A 23,865-nucleotide genomic window follows, 5' to 3' on the forward strand; every position below is an offset into this window, starting at 1 on the left:
GTTATATGAAATGATCGATACCACTCTCATGTTTGTGCATAACATATAATGATGTAGCCAGCGGGTGGTTAGCTTTACATATCTCTGTCAAAGTGTGTCAACATCTAGCATCAGCACCTCTAAATCTCACTATTTAAATTTTAGGGTCATCTAATATCTAGTTTGTTTGTTTCGTACAAAAAAAATACGAAGTGTATGAATAACAACAAGTGGTGGTTTATAGGACTGTTTGTATTAAGTGTTTGCAGCAACTTCCCAAAGTCTATGTGATGAACAGTCAAAGCATGAAAGATGCAACTATTGAAATACATTTAGTTCAGCTGTGCCTACATGCAAAGCAAACATTTACACAGATTGGTTAATACTTATTTTTGCATTAGGGCCCTATAACAGGTGGATCCTGTTATGGAATCCTTTAATATTTATTTTCTCACTACAGACATTGAGTGTTGTATAAATGGGCTTTAACGTCGATTTTTCATATTTTCTTATTCAGATAATCACAATACATGTTTATCTTGTCATGTCAGCTGACTTCATTGTTTTCACCTTTGCGCTTCCTGGTTTGTAGTGAAACGCTATTGGACACACGCATTTGGATTCTATTGGTCCAGATTTACGTCAGTCATCAAGGGGGCGGGCTTTATACGTTTAACACAAGGAAATGGAATTAAAACAGCCGTTTATTGTCATTGTTGACCGAAAGTTGTCGAGTTTCTGAGTCAAAATGTGCAGAGCCGTGTTTGTCCTTGCTCTCACCGTGTTAGTGTGCCCAGCTGCGGAGGCGTTGGACAATGGGCTGGCGCTGAAACCCACCATGGGCTGGCTGCACTGGGAGAGATTCATGTGTAATACCGACTGTTACAAAGACCCCAATAACTGCATCAGGTAAGAGACATCAGAGGGTCCATCACAGCCTGCGTGAGAGTGAGCTAAAACACAAGGAGAGCTGTCATATCAACGTTACTCAAGTCCTACTAACATGGTCTTATGGCATTACTTCAGCTTATCCTTAAGATATCTTTATTAAATTACTGTTTTAACACCACATAGTTATTCAATGAATCAATTGTTTCAAGATTCAAGGCTTTATTGTCATTTGCACATTAGCTAAAGTGTAGATATGGCTGTGAAAAACGTATGTCACAGGTTCCTCCAACAGTGCAACATATATGACATAGAACAAATAAAACAGATAAAATAGTGCAAGAGAATGTTTTGATATTTGCCAGTAAAACCAAATACAATAGAAATAGTGTAATTTATGGGAATATATGGGAAACTCCTGAATGCATTCACTGTTATAAACGACACAAGGGGGTCTAAAACCATTGTGTACAGGAAGTGAATATATGAACTAAACAATCAAATCTATGGAGAAATAAAACAAAATTGAAAAGAAGCCTCCAGGTTTTACATAAGAAAAAACGTTTTGCCATTATGATTTATTACAACAAACTCGTAACATGGTCGTTATTTCCCATGCAGTCAATATTTCATATTTATGACACATATTTTGTAATTATAGGATCTTTGCTTCATAATTGAGAAGATGTCTCAGCTGGATAGTTAATGAGAAAAGAGACCTGTGATAGTTAAAGGGCATAGAAATAAATTAGATAAGACAGCAAGAATATAATGATACCATGTGATTTAATTTGCCTTTATTTGTTATTTGGTTGAACAAGCTGGAAATGTAATAAACTAAAAGTGCTTTATGAACATGAAATATAAAAGTCTGCACACATTCCAGTGAAGTTAAACAATACATCTGTAAGCGGCAAATATTTGGCATTTTTGCTTGAAGAATTATGACAATTAAAATATAATAAAAACGGAAAACTTTGTGTTAACTAACTGAATCAAGACTATATTATTGCACAGTCATCTCAACTCATTGGAAAGGCTCCGGTTAAGCACAATTCAGATTCAGGTTATCCTACAGGTCTAATCTCTTCTCATCATTATAAGATGATCATTCATAATTAGGGCTACAACTAATGATTGTTCCTATTATGTATTCATCTGCTGATTACTTTTTCTTGATTAACTAATACAAAATTCAGTCGACCAATCAGAAATTAAGAAACAGAAAAAAACACATGTTTTCAGATCCATTTATATACTGTCATACATGACAAAGAAAAGCAGCAATCCTCAAATATGAGAAACTGGAACGAGCAAATGGTTGGCATTTTTACTATTTATCATCAAAAAGGTTCAAATGTACTTTCTTACAAAGGACTGATCATTTGCAGCTATGAGTTAGTAAAGTGTCTTTTATTGTGAATGCTTCAGAACGAATACAAAATCCTTTATTTTTGGGATCTCTATGTTGAAAAACCCACTTCCTATGCACAGAGAACATTGTTTTTCTCCCAGGCAGAGCTAGCCATCAAAGCATTCAGAGCAGCAAATATCAGCCTGTTGCATATATTGTTATTGCCCAATATGATTTGACAATGAAACACGGAAAAACTGGCATTTGTTTTCATGAGAATAGCATGCATTTGTGTCTGCCATATTGCCCCGGCACATGACATTGAACCCCTGAATCTGAACTGATACTATCAGCCCCGCCTTTCTCCTCCTGTCTCCCTGGCAGTGAGCGCCTGTACATGCAGATGGCAGATGTGATGGTGAAGGAGGGATGGAAAGAGGCCGGTTACGAGTACGTCTGCATCGATGACTGCTGGCCCTCCCACCAACGGGATGCCAAGGGCCGCCTGCAGGCAGACCCCAAGAGATTCCCTGGGGGCATCAAGAAACTGGCAGACTATGTGAGTACTACGTACAAAAGAGGCACTGGGATTTCATTATTATTGATGCTATGATTCCTCGACGGACCTCAAAGATAGGAGGTTCAGATATACTTGTTTCAACAGCTGGAAGAATCCAAATGAGAGTATGCACTGGGATATGGCTGCTTATATTATAGTTTCCAGTCTTGGGGTATATGAAGGTAAAGCATGTCATATTTAACACTGTGCCGATATATTCTGTTCCATGGAGTGCAGTGTTAACAAATCTGTGGTGCAATGCGTCTACGTTTTTTAATATTTGACAAATAACAGGTTTGGGAATCCCTCGTTCAACAACTCTAGAAGTAAAAGTGGTTACACAGTCATATTACATATTCATTATACATCCATCTGAGCCAACCTGCAGGTATTTACATAATGAAGGGGTAAGGACCAGATGTAGAACCCAGGTCTCAGATTTCACACCGGTAGAAAATCAGCACCTGGAGAGCTAGGGGAGATAACGTAGGCATATATTGTAATATGTAGCAGTACACTGTCGTTACCCCTCTTTGTTAAAGACACTTCTCTCTTGAGTTGGAGGCCACTATGACAGGTGGATTTTGACACAGGCAGACAAAAAGCAATAATCACCAGAAATACATATACAGTATTTGGTCCCACTATTAAGAGCAGAGCTGATTTGGAACAGAGGCGTCATGTTTTTAGCTATGCAACATCGCCACCTACTGGTTAATATCCATAATCTGCCAAGAACACGTCTATTCTTTAAATTAAATCATTAATTGAAGTGTAATTTTCTCTTTTAAGGTTCATTCTAAAGGTTTGAAGCTGGGTATCTATGCAGATGTTGGGAAGAATACCTGTGCTGGATACCCTGGCAGTTTGGGGTACTATGAGACAGACGCTCAGACTTTTGCCGACTGGGATGTGGATCTGCTCAAATTTGACGGATGCTACATGGACTGGAAGTTGCTAGGAGAAGGTGAGCTTTCTATTGTGTAATATAATTCATAGTTATATGAACAGGGAAAGGCCGGTCTCCAAATAAGCCAAAAAGTAGTCCCGGAAAAAGTGCTATGTAGAAATGTAATTAAAAAAGATGGTATACAGAATTGTATTACTTCTTCATGAATGTTCTGGGTCCATTACTCAGAACATCCATGGACTCACAAGACACATCATTATGTGCCCTAATCTTACCTTTTATGATTTATTTTCTGTTGAAGGCTACATGAACATGTCAAGAGCACTGAACAAAACAGGAAGAAGCATCCTCTACTCCTGTGAGTGGCCTTTGTATGAGTGGCCTCACAAACAGGTAAGAGAGAAGTTGTATTTTCTTTCCCCAACTTTCGAATTAGGCTACAACAATAAGGCGGTTCATACTTGTTTAAGCAAAAATCTAGTAGCTTTTCTTACATTCATTTGTTTTTCTTCTAAAGCAAAGTGCAATAAGTGCATTCAAACCAAGTAGGAGCAACAGCTTGAAATATATATATCCTCCAGAGACCCACCCATTCATTTTTGTCCTCAATATTTGTTGCATTGAGTTGTTGTGCTCTAATGTTGTCTAAATGTACTTGTATGTTAATGTTGTTTGTATACTATGATTCGCATAACTAACACCCGATGTCCTATACAAAGGACACACAATAAAACAAAAATGTAAATATATTTTTTTAGTTTGTGTTAGTCATTATGTTAATACCACCCTAAAGACTTGTGTGATCAAAAAAAAGGAAATTTGAAACCTTTTTCTTTCTGGGTCAAACTAATAAGAAAAATGTTTAGTGCTACAGTCAAAGTGCTTATAGATTAAAATAACATCAATGTATCATGTTTTACTTTCTTGTCTTAATCAATTCACAATTAATTGAGAAAAATATTGGTAGATTATTTACTAAAATATTATAACGTCTTTATCATACATTATGGATTTGTTTTTCTTCATAAACTTGACCCACTAACTATAATACATATAACTCTATATGACTATGCACTGCTTGATGACACCATGCATGGTACGACATCAAAGAGCCTCTCTGTGCTTCCAGCCTGACTACAAAGCCATCCGTGAGATGTGTAACCACTGGCGCAACTTTGATGACGTGTACGACTCATGGAGCTCCATCAAGTCCATCTTGGACTGGACTGCTTCTCATCAGGATATCATCGCCCCCTCGGCCGGGCCCGGGGGCTGGAACGACCCCGATATGGTACTCTGCTCAAGTTTGACTTCAAAATAAGCTACAACCGGTGGCCTTCAAGTACTAAACTGCTTTATTATCAATTTCAAAATGTAGTTTACCACTTGGTATTTTTTTTAAGACAGATTTGTATCCGGAGTTCCACTGGCACTTTAAGAAATAGTTTGATATTTAGCTTATTTGCTTTCTTGAACATATATATGAGAAGTTTGATTCTACACCTCTGCAACAGCTGGCTATTATATCTGAGAAAACGTATACAAGTTGTATCATACGCATGTTGCATTTGTTTTTACATCCTTTTATAGATTTATTGCCAGGGCTTTGAAATAGTTGTAGTACCTTCTGTAACTGTAGGAATATTCACTCCCATAAAAAACTGAAACTGAATTTATGGTACTTTTTTATAGCCACTTTTCTCAATAGTAGGCTGTAGTACTGAATATTGTCTGTTATCCGAAATGGCCCTGTTAGTCACATTTATGGTTTATTCCTCTAGCTCGTGATTGGGAACTTTGGCCTCAGTCATGACCAGCAGGAGTCTCAGATGGCATTATGGGCAATCATGGCCGCCCCTCTGCTCGTGTCTAATGATCTGAGGGACATCTGCCCTCGCTCCAAGAAGCTTCTTCAGAACACAGACATCATCGCCATCAGCCAGGACCCGCTGGGCAAGCAAGGACAATGCACTATCAAGGTGGGTGAGGGGTGACAGAGCATTATCACTTTCTGGAATAACAGCTGTGTGGAGCATTAGCCATTATCTAAATAACTTGTTTGACAGGTGGACAGTTTCGAGGTGTGGGAGAGGCCTCTGTCCAAGAAGCGGCTGGCCATCGCTGTGCTGAACACTCAGGAGATCGGCGGTCCTCGGGGGTTTTTCATCAGAGCGGCTCCTGGCTGGAAGATCTGTGACCCCCAGTGTAACGTCACACAGATCCTCCCTCAGTACAAGGAACTGGGTGTTCAGACGCCACATACCAAATTGGTTGTATCCGTCAACCCCTCAGGCACCACTCTACTGACTGTCACTCCCACCAGTGACTATGCTGGGCTTATCCTGTAAACCTGGTGTTTATGCACTTTATCTGCTTTCACTTGATTGTCTGGGGTAAAAATATGTTGGTATTTTGGGTGTATTTTTGTAATAAAGATTGAAGTCTACATTACTGACAGGAACATCTTATATCAGCCTGCTCTTACATTACACTTGACTCTTGAATATGTTGTATCACTGGAAAGATTGAGCCAGAGTCCTGCACGGGTCTGATTTTCAAGACCCGCTCCCGCCCCGCACCCGCGACGTGCAATACCGAACCTGCCCCGCTACCCGCACATATTGCCAATTAGTTCCGCAACCCGACCCGTCGGCACAAGATCCGCAACCCGACCCGAACCCGCATAGCCTATGAGCAGTGAAAACGTGCAATTATTAACACACGCAGTTTCATATTTGTCTCAGAAAGCGTGGGATGTTGGTTATTTCCTCCATCTAGGATGACACAAACAGCCTCCCAGACGTTGGATTTCGCTCTTGAGGAAGTGTTATTGAAAATGCTGTATTCTCCGCTAGAGAGCTTCACCTCAGCCATTTCGAATGTGGCGCGCACAGCAGCAGATTGATGCGCTGCAGAGGTTATGATTATGCGCGGTCCCGCGGGGGAGAGGTCTGAGGATTTTAAACATTAAACTAATTTATTATTTTAATATATTTATTATGCAATACCCGCGACCCGACCCGCATCATCTTTGTTTTACCCAGAACCGAACCCGGAAAAAAGCGTTTGAAAAAATACCACCCGCGAATCACCTTTTTTGCGGGTCACCCGTCGGGTACCTGCGGGTACCCGACCCGATGCAGGACTCTGGATTGAGCACATACTGTGAATTACCCTGAGTGTGCAGGAATGAGTCCCTCAACCCTAAAATTAATTAGCATTTTAGCACACCCAATTTCTCAATGCAAAGTACACTTCTTTTTTGGTTAATGACTGAAATAGCAGTGGTAGTTTCACATTCTGTCCCTAAACAATACTCACCTATGTATAATATATGCTCCTAAATCTTGAAGCATCTTAAAGCACTCTGTATCAAGACACCTAAACATCACCATGCTTAACACTAGTCCAGGAATCCAAGGTTAGCCTTTTACTTCCTCTTACATTGCTTCAAATATCTGGAACAAACTCCCAGAAACCTGAAGGTCCGCTGCAACTCTGACTACTTTTAAATCCAGACTAAAGACTTTTCGCCGCTGCTTTTAATTGAACTATTCACATCTTAAACTGCACAGTAACTTTTATCCATGTATTTTTTCTTTTAATGTTTATTTTATTATCTTTTCTTTTTAATGACTGATTTTAAATACCATTTTCTTAATGTCTTTCGTTTTTTGTAAAGCACTTTGAATTGCCTTGTGTTGAAAGGTGCTATATAAATAAACTTGCATTATTTAAGACTGAATAAAACATTCGTGGGTTTGGAGGCCACAAAAGGAGAAATCCCATTGGCTTTATGTACAAGCAACTCGTGCAATGTTTAGTTTGGGTTCTGCCAACAAGAAAGTCCGCCCTGCACATCTGTATGAAGCTTATATTCAAGACACAAGTGAAACACAAGTGAAACAGATGCAAAGGAAAAGGCCAAACTCCAAATTATGTTTCCATACATTTATTGAAAATAGTGACAATTTCCTCCAGCAGACAGTTTAAAACTGGATGACCTGGCCCTGTAAGAAGAAAAACAAAGATGTTGGTTAAAATGATGCTTAGGAGTAGAACAAATGTTTAATTGATATGGTTCACTTTTGAGTCTGGAATTAAATATAGTATTCACTGTGGAGAATTATGAAACTTTTTTTATGATGTTTAAGATTTGTTGTCATAACCCATATTCAAAATAAAATGCCGTATGAGTTTGCATCTACGCATCTAAACCGAATCATTCATGAACATTTTGAAGTGGATTTTCTGATGAACCAATTTGACAAAGAGGCTTATGTAATAAACATTTTAAGTTTATCTGGGTGAAATAACACCAATAGTATTTTTGACTTTAAGGGATAACAGAATAGCAAAGGTTCTTGATTTAGCAAGTACCATCTAATGTAGTACTAACACAATTTGAATGAAGCATCAGGTCAGAAAAGGGTGAAACCAATCTGAGGAATTCTCATTACAGCGAACGCATCAGTTAACAAGTAGTTACTTCACGTAAAATGCCAAACTATTATACACAAAAGGTTGTGCAAATTGACCAATAATCACTGACTACTCAGTATGGAGAAGATATACACAACATGACTTATTACAAACAGAATACCTGTCAAATAGCTCAGGGGCAAGCCAGCAGTGGATTTTCACGTTATAGTGCATGTTATGGAGTGAACTCTCCAACTGCATTTAGCATGCTGTATTCACTGCTTTTTTTTTACAAGGCCTTTTTATGTTTACATTAATTCTTTGTTCGCCCAGTTCAGCCTTATGATCTAACAGAGTTGTTTTCTGGGTCGTTTAGTAGCTGCCAAATCAAGTTTAATAAAAATGTGCTTTTTGTAAACCACATGATACCTAGTGTCATGTGGGCAGGCTATTTTAACAACTCAAGATGTCGAATATTGAGGTAAATTGTTCAACAAAAGTGAGACGATCACATGGAAACAGGTAGAGCTCATCAGCCACAGAGGACTTGGTAAGTTTTAGGCTGCGCTGTATAAAGTTGACCTTCACATCAAGTAACTGTTCCGTTCAGAAAGCATTGAATCCCTCTGAAAAGTCCCAACAAATGACTGTGCAATGCAAGAATGCCTACCTTTCTCTTCTTGTCACCACCCAACTCAAAGTGCTTGCATCTCTTGATGGCGAGCATCCTCTTGGATCTGCAGTTGGGCTCGACGCACTCAAGCCTCAACACAATCTTCTTTGTAGTCTTGGCCTGAAAAGACATGATCATTCATTGAGACTTATTCACACACACACAGGGGTGTAGAACATGACCGGCCTAGAGAGCACTATACATACCTTTTTGCGGAAGATGGGCTTGGTCTGTCCACCATAACCGGATTGCTTTCTGTCGTATCTCCTCTTACCTGCAAAACATACATAGTTAGGCTTTTTCTCATATATGAAAATGATTAAACTATACATAACATTTCAGACTCAACCAGATGGAAGAAATATCATGGCAAGGGGTCAAATTAAAACATAAAGTGAACCCTTATATCTCTGCAGATATGATATCAGTTCTAAGAATCATTTGGTCATGTGATGCCAAATAACATGTGCCATTGAAGTATTTTCTTTACATGCTTCGTTTGCCATACAGATTTTTTTTTTTTTTAGTAGCCATGTTATTATTCATTTCACACGACATTGTTTTCTAGGCATCCCATCAGATGAGTTATCCAATATGGTGGACTCCATTTGTAATGAAAAAAATATGACAACATAAAGCATAATTTACCCTGTGCGTAAAGGGAATCCTTTCCCTTCTTGTACTGGGTAACTTTGTGAGGCTGGTGCTTCTTGCACTTTTTGCAGTAGGTCCTGCGCGTCTTCGGGACGTTCACCTGGACAACACAAAATAAACCGTCAACCCATTTGAAATAACCCTGATAGCAAACAAATATAACCTGAATGATGTCCATATATATTGCAACCAATAATTCCATTTGGAAAATTGACAGACGAAAACCAGTGAATGTCAATGTGGTATAAGACACTAAATGGATGACACTACTAAGCTATGCCAACAAATGGCATTGCTTTAAATACCCATTACTAATATTAACTGGCTAAACAGAGTACCTCAGGATCTTGTAAAGTTAAAAAAAAGCTTTCGGGTCAATCTCACACATTCAGGAAATTCACATTCGCAGACATAAAGCTCGTGTTTAGCATTTAGCCGTTAGCGCCCGGTCAGTGTAAACGAGATGTTAGCTAGCGAGCTTAACATGTTAGCATCGTAGCTATTCAACGTGAATTAATAATGAAATATTTGCGTTAACATGGGACGGTGCAATTATATAAAAGTGAACATGCTAGTGTTTGCCATTTGCTATTAAGACTGACATTCAATATTAGCTTCTCTGTGAAGAAGAAAGGCCGGTTTTAGTAGTAGTGTAGCAGCAGAGTTTTACCACGTACATAGCTAGCTTACTTGAATGACAATATAACAGCCTAAAATGTAAACAATGTGACAAATACTATCATGGTTGTGTGTATCAGACTATTGTTAACATATGTAGGTAAACTACAAAAGATAAATATTGTTCAATAGGCAAGATTGAGTTAGATTCTGTAAAATGCATCCGTGGAATAGTTTCCTACCATGGCTGCGTCCCGATGCAGAGGAAGAGAGAGAGACAGAGGCCGGAAGCACCTCTTAATGTAGTGCCGAGCGGTGACCCCACACCCCCCCCCCTCCCCTCTCTCCACGGGCCGCACACTGCTCCCTAGCGGCGGGGCATGTCAGGAGGACCACAACTCCACACCAACAAACCAGAAACAAAACGGCTTTAACACACTTTAATACATTCTTGGAGTAAATAACGTAGTCTTTGCAGAACACAATGAGCTAATGAAGGCAAAAGTTGTAAGTCACAATGTTGTTTATAGCCTCCTTGAAATACCCAAACTTGCAGTGTACTTAATTACAACATCTCATTTAATATAGGTGAAAAGAAGTTTAATAATCTGCTTTACGCACATATGGATCAGTGTTAATGTTTATCCAGCTTGCACTTATCACCAAAACGGTCCAAACGGCTGATATGAAAATGAGCAGGAAGAAAAAGGGGAAGTTAGCAGAGTCAATTCCTCTCTGTCGGTAGGTTTAAGGCTTCTTGCATCACAGACTAAAACACATTTTATGGAAGGCGACTGAGGCAAAAGTTCATGTCACCGCTTCAAACCTAAGAATCTGTAGCTGTTTTTCTGATGCTTGACTTTTTTGAGTCTCTAGGTAAGTGTCAAAGCTCTTTTAATGTAGACTGTATGGTCAATAAGTAATTTAACCTACTGTTTCACTGTATTATCAATGATAAAGTAGCTATTTCAATGCATGTCATTTCAAAGAATGAACAAAAGTATAGTAACAAGTATAATTCAGATTTATACCTTAATTACATTGAAAGGTATCAACTTTCAGTTTGTATGCAAATCCTAAATGCAGTGTGAATAAACCACACAACAAGAAATACATCAAACCATAGTGACATAATCTGCTGAAATGCAAAGATGTTGTACTCCTAATGTTATACCGACGAGGTTCTGGTGTATTCTACCGATCTTTGCATGATTTTTAAACCTCTGGAAAGCTGCATCTTGCAGCCCTACATTGGTTTAGATGATTGGTAGGGTTATACTCAGATAGTAGTTTCATGTGGTTACCTTTATAATATGCATGAACTATGTCTTGTATATTGTGAATCACTGACCACATTGAATTGAATAATCTTCCCTAAAATGAACTTTATTGAAGTGCATTACAAGAAATGCTAATTCTAAACTAAGTATTTGGCCAACACAGAACACCACAATGTTAAATTGATGTGGTTCCTTTATATGTGTGAGAGAGTATAAGCTTAAAGGTTAGGTTCAACTCTTAAAACTTGTCCTGAACATGTTTGTCACTCTCTTTTTCTCTCTTGTATACACTTACAAACTCACATACACACACATTCTTTGCACATATCACTTATCTGTCAGGAAACGTCAGGAAAGAGAGCATCTGAATAGGTTCCTGTTAAACCAAGCCTTTTATGATGTGGTTGTTTTTGCTGTGTCATATGTAGCGGACATCATGCAACAAAAATACATTGAACATAATTAATTTGGGCCTTTTTCGTTTGGAACATGTTGCTCTACAATATTTGCAGGTTACAAAGATCATAACTCTGACAGCCAGTAAGTAAGGGTACAAATATATCAAAATATATCCCTCGATTAGATTATTTATTTATTTTTTGCTGATTAAAGCATTTGAGGGTACATTTTGGCTATTCTTGACTTTTAAATGAATCAAAAGTTTCTGTGTACAATAACAAGAGCATTTTGAGTCCAATTGCAGATAGAGTCAAATGGATACACATACCATTTCCCAACAACAAAGAATATACTAGCAATTGACATAAACAAGCATTACAAAGTCTTTTTTACAATGGGTGAGTGTAAGTTACATGTGTAGAAACAGAGGAGAAATAAAAAAACAGGGTTACACACATGTATGCAACATGCATTTCAAATATGTGAATTCCAGCTACATTAAAATGATAAAGATAAAGTCAGGATTAAGTGCTGCAGAACACTGGGTTTCTTCTTGCTATATATTGCAGTTCAACATTGATGCAACTTCCCTATCGGTTCATCTGTGTCAGCCACCATGCGTCAACTCCTTTCAAAATGGACAACAAATATCTGGTTGCCATGTTACAGTAAAATGTACATGTACATGTTCAGTCAATCAGAGAGAAAGAAACACATGTTGATCATCTCACATCAGAGTTTGTTGACCTCTATAATGAAGTTAGTGATGTGAAAAAACATTAGGCGCTGCAGAATGAGGAATGAGTAAACAATGTTTCACAGAATAGGGAACACAGCCGTCTGTTTATGACGGCACAACCAAAACCAATAGGTATCGTCAGTCTGTTGTGAATAAATGTCACAGTCCTGGTTAGCTGGGAGAGACAGAGGCTTCTGGTGGTGTTAGAGTTACAGTTCAGATGATAGAAGGAAGTGCTCACAAGCTGAAAATAGGCTGAGCTGCAGTGAAAACACTTCTGACAAACACTATCACACAATTAGTCTTCAGCTGTGTGCCAAAGGGTGAGTTGAGCAGTTGATCCTTGTTTCACCTGGCAATATAACTTCCTACCTGTAGTGCATTGTGTTTTCTTGTAGTATTTTAGAATAATCTTTAGACAGTGTTTGCTGAATGACATACAACTATGATAATTGCTTTTTGGTTGATTTTAGTTCAGCAGCATTGGTTACAACTAAAGATGACGTTACTGGGTCTGTAAGTGATAACACGACTAGTATATCTATTGACCCACACATTGGGATAAACTATTAATTATCTCATGGAACTTCTTACTAGGATTTGTGGTCCTTTTCTTGCAGTACTGCCAGTTAGTTTAACACTAATTTACAGTGATAGTGTTTTTAATATTGTTACCTTGTTTTTCCAAACATTAAGTATTCAGAGCATATATTGGAATGAGGCCATGTTTGAGTGTTTTCACAAAGTCTCCTTTATCCTCATTCCTCAACTAGTATTGTTTTTTTTCTCTCCGACCCACGTCAATCTAATTTAGATAAAGTGGCATAGAGGTGCAAGTTTCGGTTCTGAGAACAAGACAAAATAAGATGTCTTAAACTAAAACGAGTCACAGCTATGATGCAGGAAACATGTAGTTTTGAAGATAAGTGAGGAAGATAGTCTTGTGAAATAGTTTGACCTCTTTTATGATGAGTTGCAAGTAAATTCATTTCAAAATATGTTGTTTTTGACAACAAGCAAACAAAAAGAAGTTACCGCGTTAACAACTGGGTTGCTGGATCCTAAAATAAGAATTCAAAACCAACCAGGAAAAGAAAAAGTGGTCGTATATATGTCTGTGTATTTGTGTCTGCATTTAAAGAGAGCAAAGTTTCCCTATCAAGCATTTTAAATGTATGTTACATTAAAATCAATCACCTGAAACATTGAAATGCAATTCATTGAGACTATATCACAACAATTTAGGAAGTCTAAACAGTTATGGAACAATGCCAACCAGTCATGTTAAGGAGATATAGTAGGCAAGGGATTTGGTGGACACGGCAAATTCTCCTTTCACCGTTTCCCAGCACAAAAACACCAGGTCACTGAGTTTGTGTGATGATGAACACAAAACAGTAGCTTAGGTAAACAGGTGTGACACAGTGGGAATGTTGGAGTGAAAAGGATGTAGCTGGCAGGAAGATCAGGGCTTATGCAAACTAGAGCTAATCACACGCTGATATGTGCTCGCATTCATGCTGCATGTCTCCTCATCTTGTGCCAGATCTATATGTGTGACCTGATACTGTGGCATTTCTCTGACTGCTATGAATGTAGGGGCGCATATTGAGTACGATTCTAGTGAAATAAACCAATAAGAGTGAAGTGCAACTTAACCCAAAAGGTTGCCTCATATAGTGGTAAGCTAAGCACAGAGATAAGGGGTGTGTGTGTGTGTGTGTGTGTGTGTGTGTTGTGTGTGTGTGTGTGTGTGTGTGTGTGTGTGTGGTGTGGTGTGTGTGTGTGTGTGTGTGTGTGTGTGTGTGTCACAGCTGTCTGACAAGAGGTTACTGGCTCAGGCGGTGTGCAAGCTCTTCAGTGCCACAAAGAAAAAGAAAAAAGCCAAGTGTTGTACTGCCGTTACGCTTCACAAAAGTATTCACCTCCTTGTTCCCATGTAGATTAATCCTGGCTGAATCATGTCAGAGACCATACTGGAAGAAATCTTCATGAAACGATCCCAGCAGAAGAAGAAGACCTCGCCTCTGAACTACAAGGAGAGATTGTTTGTTCTCAACCAGGAGAAAGTAGCCTACTATGATTTTGATTCTGACAAAGGGGTACGTATATGGAACTACAGAAAAACTTGATTAGTATTGCATCAAATCTGTCTCAGGTTAATGTTTGCTGGTAACTGTGCATCTGAGTTACTTGACTGTCGCCTCCTCTGTTAAGCAGAAGCGAAAAGGTATGAAAGGATCAGTGGACCTCGAGAAGATCAAGTGTGTAGAGACGGTCCAATCAGAGCCCAATACACCCCAAGAGCGCCTGTTTGCTTTCCAGGTAGACATTTCTGTCAACTTACTCCTTCAACAGAGAGGGTCTCTTAAGGAACTTCCCAATGACATTCATAAAAGTGACAGAGAACGCTGCAGCAATGTGTAAACTACCACTACGTGTTGATTTTGGAGATAAAGGACATTGTTAAGAAGAATTGACTGCCCTTTTTATCAGTAACTGTCCAACCGACGTACATTCTGCAGTAAGCAGTAAAAAACAGTTTTATCCTTCAATAGTTAAGAAAGTCTATTGTTAAGAAGTGAAACCACCTCTCCCACTCAAATGAAGTAGGGGCTTTCAGTGACAGTGCAGGTGTTGCCTTTGCACGGTATGTTAACTCATACAGTTGAGTGTGTGAATTAAGTGCCATGTCTCGCTGGCTCTGGCCATTCAAGTAACAGCGTTTAATAAGTTTGTCTTCAGTTGCATGATCACACAAAATAATTTATAAAACTCCCTTAAGCTTTTTTCACCCTTGTGACACTGGTCTTTTATGTATCTACTGTGCTAGTAATAAAAAAATAGAAATTCTAACTTTTACTTTCTTATTTATTTTTCCACAGATCGTTTATGATGAGGGACCGCTGTACGTTTTTGCTAAAAGTGAAGATATTCGGGCTCAGTGGATAAAAAAGCTGAAAGAAAGTCAGTATATGAATTGAAATGTACAAAGTTTGATGTTTATGTATCCATCAGTCGCAGCATCTCATACAATATTTGCAATATTAGACCGTATCCTAACATCACGACTGGCTGCACAACAAAAGAGCTGGGAGCATATGCAAATGAAGTGTTGATTTAATGTAAATGTCCCGCTTGTGTGTCCATACCTGTGCATAGTGGTGCGCTTCAACAAGGATGTCATGCAGAAGTACCATCCTTGTTTCTGGTTGGACGGGGTGTGGCTGTGCTGCAAGCAGGAAGTAAAACAAGCTATGGGCTGCAAAGTGCTGGATAGTAAGAACGGTGTGGACGAGATTCCCTAAAGCATTGAAATCAGTAACTGAACTTTAGTGTAAATGGTTTAAAAGATGTATTTAATCATGTCTTTAATAGGCTTTTCATCTAATGCATCTCGGCGAAGGGGATCCAGGAAACCTCTTCCTCCAACCCCAACGGAGGTACACACAAATAATATTAACTGATAATTATAGTATTTAAGGATTCAAGGATAATTTTCATGATGCAACACAGGGTTGCCCACCAAATTGCTGTATTAGCCTATTCCATTATGCTACAGAATGAAAACTAAACAAAACAAAAACAGTGTTGCACTCCTCTAGTGCATTCTTCAGGCGGTATGTAAGTATCAGCAACAAAGACAAATGAATTCTCTAGGTAGACAAAATGGCCAAGACCTTTAACAGATAAAATCATGAGGGAAATGTTGTATCAACTTTGACACAGTGAATGTTATTAATACATCCACTACTCTTCTGTTTTTCCAGGAGAAGTCTGTACGACCTTTACCCCCACAGCCTCCTGAGACTCCCTCCCCCTCAGTGGGCATGACTGTCATTGCAGAGTATAACTTCGCACCTGTGACACCCCAAGACCTGGAGCTGAGGAAGGATGAAGAGTACACCATCCTGGAGATGTCTGATCAGAACTGGTGGAAAGCAAGAGACAAATATGGGTGAGGAAAAAGAGGCCTGCTCAACATTTCACCAGAAAAATATAATACACAAGAGTTTTCAAAAGAAATGTCTACAATTAATCGAATGACTTTCTGAGGAAACATGTGGTTAAAGTGATGTTCAAACAGTGATCACAAGTCCCTTGTTCCTAAATGGAGAAATCTTTAATGAGATCTTAGAGGTTCATAAGTAAAATAAATGAAGAGCAAGAGATGAAACTAAGAGTAAACATGCACATTATGTCTTTTTGTATGGTCGCAATTTAACTGTTTTGACCAAATCAATTTATCTAGTTGCTCCATCCCATTGTGCCTGACAAGTATAAAATAAAAGCATTATATTTTATTTCATAATCAGTAACAACATATTCAAATGTAGATTTGCATGTCGGGTTTTAGGAGCAAGAATTTGTGTATGAGCTGCTACTGTACTAATGTCTGTGAGCACTTCAGTTCCAGACTTGTTTTTATTATTTTTAAATACAATGTGTTTTATTTTCTTCTGCAGAAAAGAAGGATATATACCTTGTAATTATGTTGTGGAAGCCGAAAATGGGCTGGAAAGATTTGAGTGAGTATGGGCACTAGATTATAATTTCCTCATGTATCGTTATTATGCTAGATCTGTACAAGGTCTGTACATAAATGTTTTTCATTTGTGAAGCAATAAATGTTTAGAAAAACGAATTATAATGACGTTTATTTTCACAGCTGGTATTCCAAGAATATGAATCGTAGCCAGGCAGAAAACCTGTTAAAGACTGAGGTAAAATCAATGACTGACATACACAATGATAAAAGTCAAATTTAGCTGGACTGAATTCAATTGGAAACCAAATGATATGCTTGTGTGTTGTGTCCCAGAACAAAGACGGAGGCTTCCTGGTACGGGACTCAAGCAAGGCCGGGAAATACACCGTGTCTTTGTTCACTAAGAGTGGCGGGTGAGTCAGCTGGTGGTGTTGAACTCTGCTGCAATAGGCTACTGTATCCACTGGTTCCAGTCATGTGTGAACGTATCAAAAGAAGAACTGTTTGTAATGAAAGCGGAAACAGTGGGCCACAGAGGGAGAGAGATGTAAATTATTCATGCAAAACCTGGACTAATCTGCCTGCTGAACTTTTTTATGACATGGCTCTATTATAATGAATTACCTTATGGTGACAGCTGACAAGATATTACCCAATCATGCACACAAGATAAACGGTGACTATATCTACTTTAAGTTACTCTTCTCTTTCTCTTCATAGGGAAACAGGTGGATGCTGCAGACATTACAACATCTGCACCACTGCCGAGGGCCAGTTCTACCTGGCAGAGAGGCATTTTTTCAGCACCATCCCAGAGCTCATCAACTACCACCAGCACAATGCAGCAGGTTTATACAGTTGCAAACTATTGTATCATTTTCAAACACAATAGAAGCAGTCTAAATCTGTATATCCCAGAAATGTACCATACATATTTTGTAATCTCTCTCACTAGGTATGGTTAGCAGGCTGAAATACATTGTATCCAACCGGGCGCTGCCTCCATCAACAGCAGGACTTGGCTATGGTAAGATGAATACTATATAAATGTTATTAAGATTTGTATTACCGCCCCCCCCGGCACCAAAATTATTCTCTCACACACACATGCCTACATACACCTGCGCACACATTCAACGTAAAGCATGTAGATACACATTTACAACAAATACATCATATACACACACATGTACATGTACACATATACAAATGTACTTCCTGTCCCTCCCTAGGACAATGCACCTTTGATATAGGCCAAGAAGATGTGCCACACTCCATTAGATTTGCTTGGGACATTATTTACCCTGGCGATCATAGTTTCAAAGGCCGCAGTTTCTGTCATGAGTTTAAGCCATTCTGTAAACTCTGGCTTATGTGGGCTCTTCCAGTTGTGCAGGATAAGCCTGGCAGCTACAATAAAACCTGTTAAAGTCAGTCTAAGTTCTGCTTTAGTAAGGCCTGGTGGCACAAGAGATTTGTCCCCCAGCAAACAGAACCGTGGCGATTCTGGTAGAGGTTTTCTGAGCCACCCTTCAAGGTTTTTTAATACCACCTTCCAAAATGGCAGTACCCTTGGGCAATCCCATAGAGCATGAAGAAATGTGCCCATTTGTCTATTACATTTCCAACATTCATTGTCCTGAGTTAAGCCCATTTAAAACAATTTCAGGGGTGTAAAATAATATCCATGCACAATTTTATAATGGATAAACTTGCTTCTCGTATCCCTTGTAGCCCATACATTCGAGACTATATCCTGCCATAGATCCTCCCTAATCTCACGACCAAGATCTTTTTGCCATATCTTTCTCAGGGCTTCACATAGTCTAATTTGAATATGTGACATTTTTCTAGAATAGTGAGGCAGAGTGTAGAGTATGGGGAGAATTTAGACACTCTTGAATCTTATTCTCTTCTTCCTCATCCCATGTCCGTCCAAATACCGAACCAACGCTGCTCCTCAGCTGTAGATATTTCCAGAAATCCCCTTTATCAGTCAAGTTAAATTGTTTCTTAAGGTCCTCAAATGACAAAAACAAGCGGTCTCTGTAGAGATCATTATAAATGAATATTTTTAATCATAATGTCTGTATTTGTCTGTGCAATTTATAAACCACAATTTCTCTGTAGTACAGACATTTTGGCCAATAAATATATTTGCTCTTGGGACTTCTAGCACCTCTAAAGCTAATGCGTTGTATAGTGTTTGAGTAATCAGTACAACATGTTATGAATAAACTCAACTAAAAATATATAATATATTAACTAAAAGGACACTGGGAGGGCGCAAACTTCCACCAAGACCTTTACATACGTTTAAAAAAGCAGTTTTCTGTAAGCCTGTTGCAAAAAAGCAAAAAGGTGTATTTTGTAAAATGTCTTTAATGTAGAAGCTGACAGTATAGCAGTGCTCTTCAGTCTTGTCTTTTTTGCTTCAGGTGAGTGGGAGATTGATCCCCATAACCTCACCTTCATCAAGGAGCTGGGCACCGGTCAGTTTGGAGTGGTGAAGTATGGAAAGTGGCAGGGCCAGCATGACGTTGCCATTAAGATGATTAAAGAAGGCTCCATGTCTGAAGATGATTTCATAGAAGAAGCCAAAATCATGATGTAAGCAAATTTAAGTCTGATTATGGAGCTTATATTATTTGATTTAGTCATTCAGCTGCTACAGTTTAGTTGTCTGTGTTTAAAAAGAATAGTGATGCTTTCGTGCACGAGACTCATGAAACGTTGTGATGTGTCACACTGGGAAGTGTTTATAACTTTGAGAAAAACTAACACATAATACCTAACTTCCTTCTCCTTTTGATTAAACCAGGAAGCTACGGCATGAAAACCTGGTACAGCTGTATGGCGTGTGCACCAAACAAAGACCCATTTATATAGTGACTGAGTTCCTTTCTAATGGCTGCCTGCTGACGTACCTCAAGGAGGGCCTGATGCAGCACCCCACTGCTGTGCAGCTCCTGGAGATGTGTAAAGACATCTCCGAAGGCATGGCCTATCTGGAGTCACAGCAGTACATCCACAGAGACCTGGTGAGAGACATACATTTACAACTGAGCGACACATATCTCTGTACATTTCTGGATCAGTGCATCATGCTATGTTGATATGTACTGGGATTAGGTATGTGTGAATAACAGTTAATGAGTAAATGATTCATCTTAGATCAAGATGGTTGTTTGTTTTGTCCACAGGCTGCCAGAAACTGTTTAGTGGGTGAGAATGGCTCCATCAAAGTGACTGACTTTGGACTGTCAAGGTAAAACATTTCCCATGAATTAAGGACACTCAGAGGCATATTAGTGCCTACTAGAAAGGTTAGTGTTGAATAGTTACTGTTTTGTAGACCTTTGAGGTACTTGAGTATTATAATTGTATGATACAACTACACTACATTTATTTTAAAGAGACTGGTTGGTTTGTATAGTAAGATATCATACACAAATATTATCAACTTAAATATAAAACATTGTGTAGAGAAGTTCAAATTAATTTAACCTCAACCAAATACAGTAACGTTGTACCTGGTGCGATGACAATAAAGGAATTATATTCTATTCTATTCTAACATGCTATTCAAACACAATGAGTATTGTTTCTTTGATAACTTTCTTTGATATTCTTTTTGTACTTTTTTCAGATGTATATTATTTTAGGGGTTTATCCTCAGATAATACATTTCGGACAATACTTTTCCACCACTGCTTTAGGTATGTCTTAGATGATGAGTACACAAGCTCAGCAGGATCCAAGTTTCCTGTGCGTTGGTCGCCTCCGGAGGTCCTCCTCTACTGCAAATTCAGCAGCAAGTCAGACATATGGGCATATGGTGAGTAAAGTATGTGTTTTTGAATTCCCCCTGCTTTTCAGGTCAAGTGTAAACTATGAAGTCACATCTGTATTAAAGAAACATTCATTTTTAATAACTATTTCTATTCATATTTAGGGGTTCTTATGTGGGAGGTGTACACTTTGGGACGACTTCCGTATGAGCGCCTTAACAACACGGAAATAGTGGATCAGGTGTCCCGGGGCCTGCGCCTCTTCCGCCCCCAGCTGGCCAATGAGAAGGTCTACAACATTATGACAAGCTGTTGGATGGATGTAAGTGGATTTTGTATTGGGTTGTAGGCTTCAGAGGGTTTAGTCCAGACTGAGGATTGCATATCATACAAAAAAGAGATTCTGAATACCAATCTCACAGCCTCTTTTTTTGTTCTTTTTTGTTCTCAGAAAGCAGATGAAAGACCCACCTTCCAGGAGCTGGCGCTGACTGTTCAGGATTTGCTGTACGAGCTCCAGTAGATTTCAGAAAAGTCAAAAGACATCAACACAAACAGACAGTTGATCCCGCTACAGCATCTCCAGCTGTCCCTGAAACACAAGCATTGAACCAGTTTACAGCTTGCACATGGGACCGCACAGCCACACTGAGGTCCTCTGTAATGTGAATTATGGGAAATATGAGTGTTGCTTTTAATCACTGATTACATAAGCCTTCCTATTACAATACTAGAAGTACAGTCATACTGTACATATATATGTGTATATTTTATTGAAGGTGTTCTTTCTTTATTGTACTCTGTGTATTGTATTCCGTGAAATCAGTGTGAATTGTAGACACTTCTGCATGTGGAAACAAGATTTGTTAGAGCATCTAATTGCACAAATAAAAGCTAAGTATGCAGGGCTTTGAAATTGAATTATCATGTGAAATAGAAATTACACAAAACATCAAAACATCTTAGAGAGCTGTTGATCCAACATTATAATCCAAAATAGCAATAATACTTTCAGATAAAGTGGTATTATTTGTTTAATAAACCAAAGGGTAATTTATTGAAAATGGCCGTTATGAAAAATGACGCTTGAATGATGATGACAATCACCTGAAGAACGTGCTCTGTGATTGGTTGAAGTAATTCTTACATCCTGTCGTCCATACATACACGTGAAGGTCAGCAACAGAGCCGCAAGGCTTACATATTTGGATACATATTGCTCTTACGGTCGGTTTTTAGGGAAATATGAACAGCCAGGGAGCTACAGCGGACCCTCAGCTTCAGCATTTCATCGAAATCGAGACTCAGAAACAAAGATTTCAGCAGCTGGTGCATCAGATGACTGAGGTTTGCTGGGTAAGATCAGCTTTAAGCTAGCAGTGCAGCTCTGCAATGAACTTTTTACATATTGTCTGTAGCTACAACTGTTAGCTAGCCTATCTAATGTCGACATTAAAGTATGTGTTTTATTAGTTTAGTCAATATTGTCCTGAAATGTACTTCATGCCACATTTGTGACCCAGTGCACTCCATGTCTCCCCGGGTTTCGGTCAAATAGCTCTCCCTGCACAGCATGTGAAACATAAGCGTTTCTACCTTTTTATGATGCTGCAGGTTTTATCTTCAAATGTCGGCGTGATCTTAGAAGTGTGTACTATTTGTGTGTAACTAATAAATATTAGTAAGACACATATTGAATAACATTACCCTGGAGAGCCACTGTCACTCCCCCGGCCTGCTGTAGCTAACGTCAGTGCAACGGAGAAGGAGAAGTGTGGACAAGTTGAATTTATGATACTGGACTGAAAGTAAACAGGCAGTCAGTTCAGGTAATAAAGAAACAAAAGTTAGCTACTTGAGAACGTTATAAAAATACAAGAGACACATTTTTGGGTGAAAAACTTCTTCAGATAAAGATCTGAATATGTGTTGCCACTGACCGACATGCTTTCGTTATTTGTTTCAAATTTAAAAGACCTAAATATCATTCCGTTTAAGTGAAAAACCACTTCAAATATGGTGTTGAATTAAGAAATTCAGCTTTTTGTATGTACACTTCTAATTTCTATTAAGCTTAAATCAAGACCAGTCTTTCCAAAATGTTATACATAATGAGCAACGATAAAACAGACAAATCATAATTTCTCCAATCTTACCCATAGAGATTTACACGTTTGTGGGATGTATTTGTGAATATTATAAGATGCATGTCTCTAACGTTGTTTAATGCAAAACCTATAAGAAAAAGCCTTGTTTTTCGCCAGTTTATGTTTGAACTCCCCCTTGTTAGTAGTTGGAGCGTTTTGGTACAATACAAAATGGACAGAGATAGGTGCTGGGGAAATGCACTAATGCAAGAGAATCCCTTCTTAATGTTAAGTGTGTTACACCACTTCTGATAACTGTGATGTATACTATTTGTGATAAACCTTGCATCATTTGTTGCACATTGCTTGAATTTGTCTCTCTGTCTCCAGGACAAATGTATGGATAAGCCCGGTCCAAAACTGGACTCCAGGACAGAAATGTGCTTCGTTAACTGCGTGGAGCGGTTTATAGACACCAGCCAGTTCATCCTAAATAGGCTGGAACAGACTCAAAAGAGCAAGGGCTCATACTCTGAGAGCATGTTGGAATAAAAACTGTCTGAACTGAAAGGACTGATGAGACACATGCACGTGACCCCGGCTCCATGAAGAGGCTGACACCGCCGTCTGAAATGAACTTATTGTTCAACTGGAAAAGGAAAAACAATAAATGTTACATTTCTTACAAGTGCCTCAGATTAACAAAACGTATGGATGCAGAAGTTTAGAGTTTAAGGCAACATGCTCAGATTGTGATCTATTGCTAGCAGTGACCTCATGTTCTGTTTTCCAAGCCTCTGGTTAAACTGGGATACTGAGCTTGAATGTGGGCGACTGTAGACAGACGGACGCATCACGAGGACATTCAGACTCACCTGTCTGATTTTGAAAACCACAAGGACTCAACACACAACCTGCTGTAATTTAAGAGAAGTAACAGATGTCTTGACCCTAAAGGCGTGAGGATCTGGATTGTACATATGCAATAAACATAATGCCAAATCATCTTGTCTTATCTTTTGG

The 23,865-nt window shown here is 38.8% G+C and overlaps 4 protein-coding genes across 5 annotated transcripts; 3 read left to right on the forward strand and 1 right to left on the reverse strand.

Moving 5' to 3' along the window:
- Positions 1-630: 630 nt before the first annotated feature.
- Positions 631-6,141, forward strand: gla (galactosidase, alpha). The gene is made up of 7 exons (XM_034208154.1): positions 631-888; positions 2,606-2,780; positions 3,573-3,747; positions 3,992-4,083; positions 4,820-4,981; positions 5,472-5,669; positions 5,757-6,141. The coding sequence occupies exons 1-7, from the start codon at positions 728-730 to the stop codon at positions 6,036-6,038; spliced, it is 1,245 nt and encodes a 414-aa protein (XP_034064045.1). The 5' UTR covers positions 631-727; the 3' UTR covers positions 6,039-6,141.
- A 1,485-nt stretch (positions 6,142-7,626) lies between these two features.
- rpl36a (ribosomal protein L36A) lies at positions 7,627-10,369 on the reverse strand. The gene is made up of 5 exons (XM_034208155.1): positions 10,300-10,369; positions 9,434-9,539; positions 8,992-9,059; positions 8,783-8,905; positions 7,627-7,700 (listed from the first exon to the last, which is right to left on the reverse strand). The coding sequence occupies exons 1-5, from the start codon at positions 10,300-10,302 to the stop codon at positions 7,680-7,682; spliced, it is 321 nt and encodes a 106-aa protein (XP_034064046.1). The 5' UTR covers positions 10,303-10,369; the 3' UTR covers positions 7,627-7,679.
- A 419-nt stretch (positions 10,370-10,788) lies between these two features.
- btk (Bruton agammaglobulinemia tyrosine kinase) lies at positions 10,789-21,671 on the forward strand. Of its 2 annotated transcripts, none has more exons than XM_034208135.1 (18): positions 10,789-10,933; positions 14,419-14,577; positions 14,696-14,800; positions 15,361-15,442; positions 15,638-15,763; positions 15,854-15,918; positions 16,246-16,433; positions 16,942-17,004; positions 17,145-17,199; positions 17,298-17,377; positions 17,685-17,812; positions 17,920-17,991; positions 19,403-19,574; positions 19,786-20,005; positions 20,168-20,232; positions 20,684-20,802; positions 20,920-21,077; positions 21,207-21,671. In XM_034208135.1, the coding sequence occupies exons 2-18, from the start codon at positions 14,437-14,439 to the stop codon at positions 21,276-21,278; spliced, it is 1,911 nt and encodes a 636-aa protein (XP_034064026.1). In that variant the 5' UTR covers positions 10,789-10,933; positions 14,419-14,436; the 3' UTR covers positions 21,279-21,671. The 2 variants fall into 2 exon arrangements, with proteins under 2 accessions (XP_034064026.1, XP_034064027.1); XM_034208136.1 differs by lacking the exon at positions 10,789-10,933 and adding an exon at positions 12,661-12,798.
- A 212-nt stretch (positions 21,672-21,883) lies between these two features.
- timm8a (translocase of inner mitochondrial membrane 8 homolog A (yeast)) lies at positions 21,884-23,847 on the forward strand. Its single transcript, XM_034208141.1, has 2 exons — positions 21,884-22,111; positions 23,233-23,847. Exons 1-2 carry the CDS (start codon positions 22,001-22,003, stop codon positions 23,392-23,394), a joined length of 273 nt encoding a protein of 90 aa, XP_034064032.1. The 5' UTR covers positions 21,884-22,000; the 3' UTR covers positions 23,395-23,847.
- The last annotated feature ends 18 nt before the right edge of the window (positions 23,848-23,865 follow it).

The sequence above is a fragment of the Gymnodraco acuticeps genome, unplaced genomic scaffold, assembly GCF_902827175.1.
Source record: "Gymnodraco acuticeps unplaced genomic scaffold, fGymAcu1.1, whole genome shotgun sequence".
NCBI lineage: Eukaryota > Metazoa > Chordata > Actinopteri > Perciformes > Bathydraconidae > Gymnodraco > Gymnodraco acuticeps.

Coding starts and splice junctions, on each gene's coding strand:
- gla (XM_034208154.1), top strand. CDS start 728: ATGTGCAGAGCCGTGTTTGTCCTTGCTCTCACCGTGTTAGTGTGCCCA. Junction 2,781..3,572: donor TCAAGAAACTGGCAGACTAT/GTGAGTACTACG, acceptor TTCTCTTTTAAG/GTTCATTCTAAAGGTTTGAA. Junction 3,748..3,991: donor CTGGAAGTTGCTAGGAGAAG/GTGAGCTTTCTA, acceptor TTTCTGTTGAAG/GCTACATGAACATGTCAAGA.
- rpl36a (XM_034208155.1), bottom strand. Junction 9,060..9,433: donor GGATTCCCTTTACGCACAGG/GTAAATTATGCT, acceptor TATGTTTTGCAG/GTAAGAGGAGATACGACAGA. Junction 8,906..8,991: donor AGCCCATCTTCCGCAAAAAG/GTATGTATAGTG, acceptor ATGTCTTTTCAG/GCCAAGACTACAAAGAAGAT.
- btk (XM_034208135.1), top strand. CDS start 14,437: ATGTCAGAGACCATACTGGAAGAAATCTTCATGAAACGATCCCAGCAG. Junction 14,801..15,360: donor AGCGCCTGTTTGCTTTCCAG/GTAGACATTTCT, acceptor ATTTTTCCACAG/ATCGTTTATGATGAGGGACC. Junction 17,992..19,402: donor AACAGCAGGACTTGGCTATG/GTAAGATGAATA, acceptor TTTTTGCTTCAG/GTGAGTGGGAGATTGATCCC.
- timm8a (XM_034208141.1), top strand. CDS start 22,001: ATGAACAGCCAGGGAGCTACAGCGGACCCTCAGCTTCAGCATTTCATC. Junction 22,112..23,232: donor AGATGACTGAGGTTTGCTGG/GTAAGATCAGCT, acceptor CTCTGTCTCCAG/GACAAATGTATGGATAAGCC.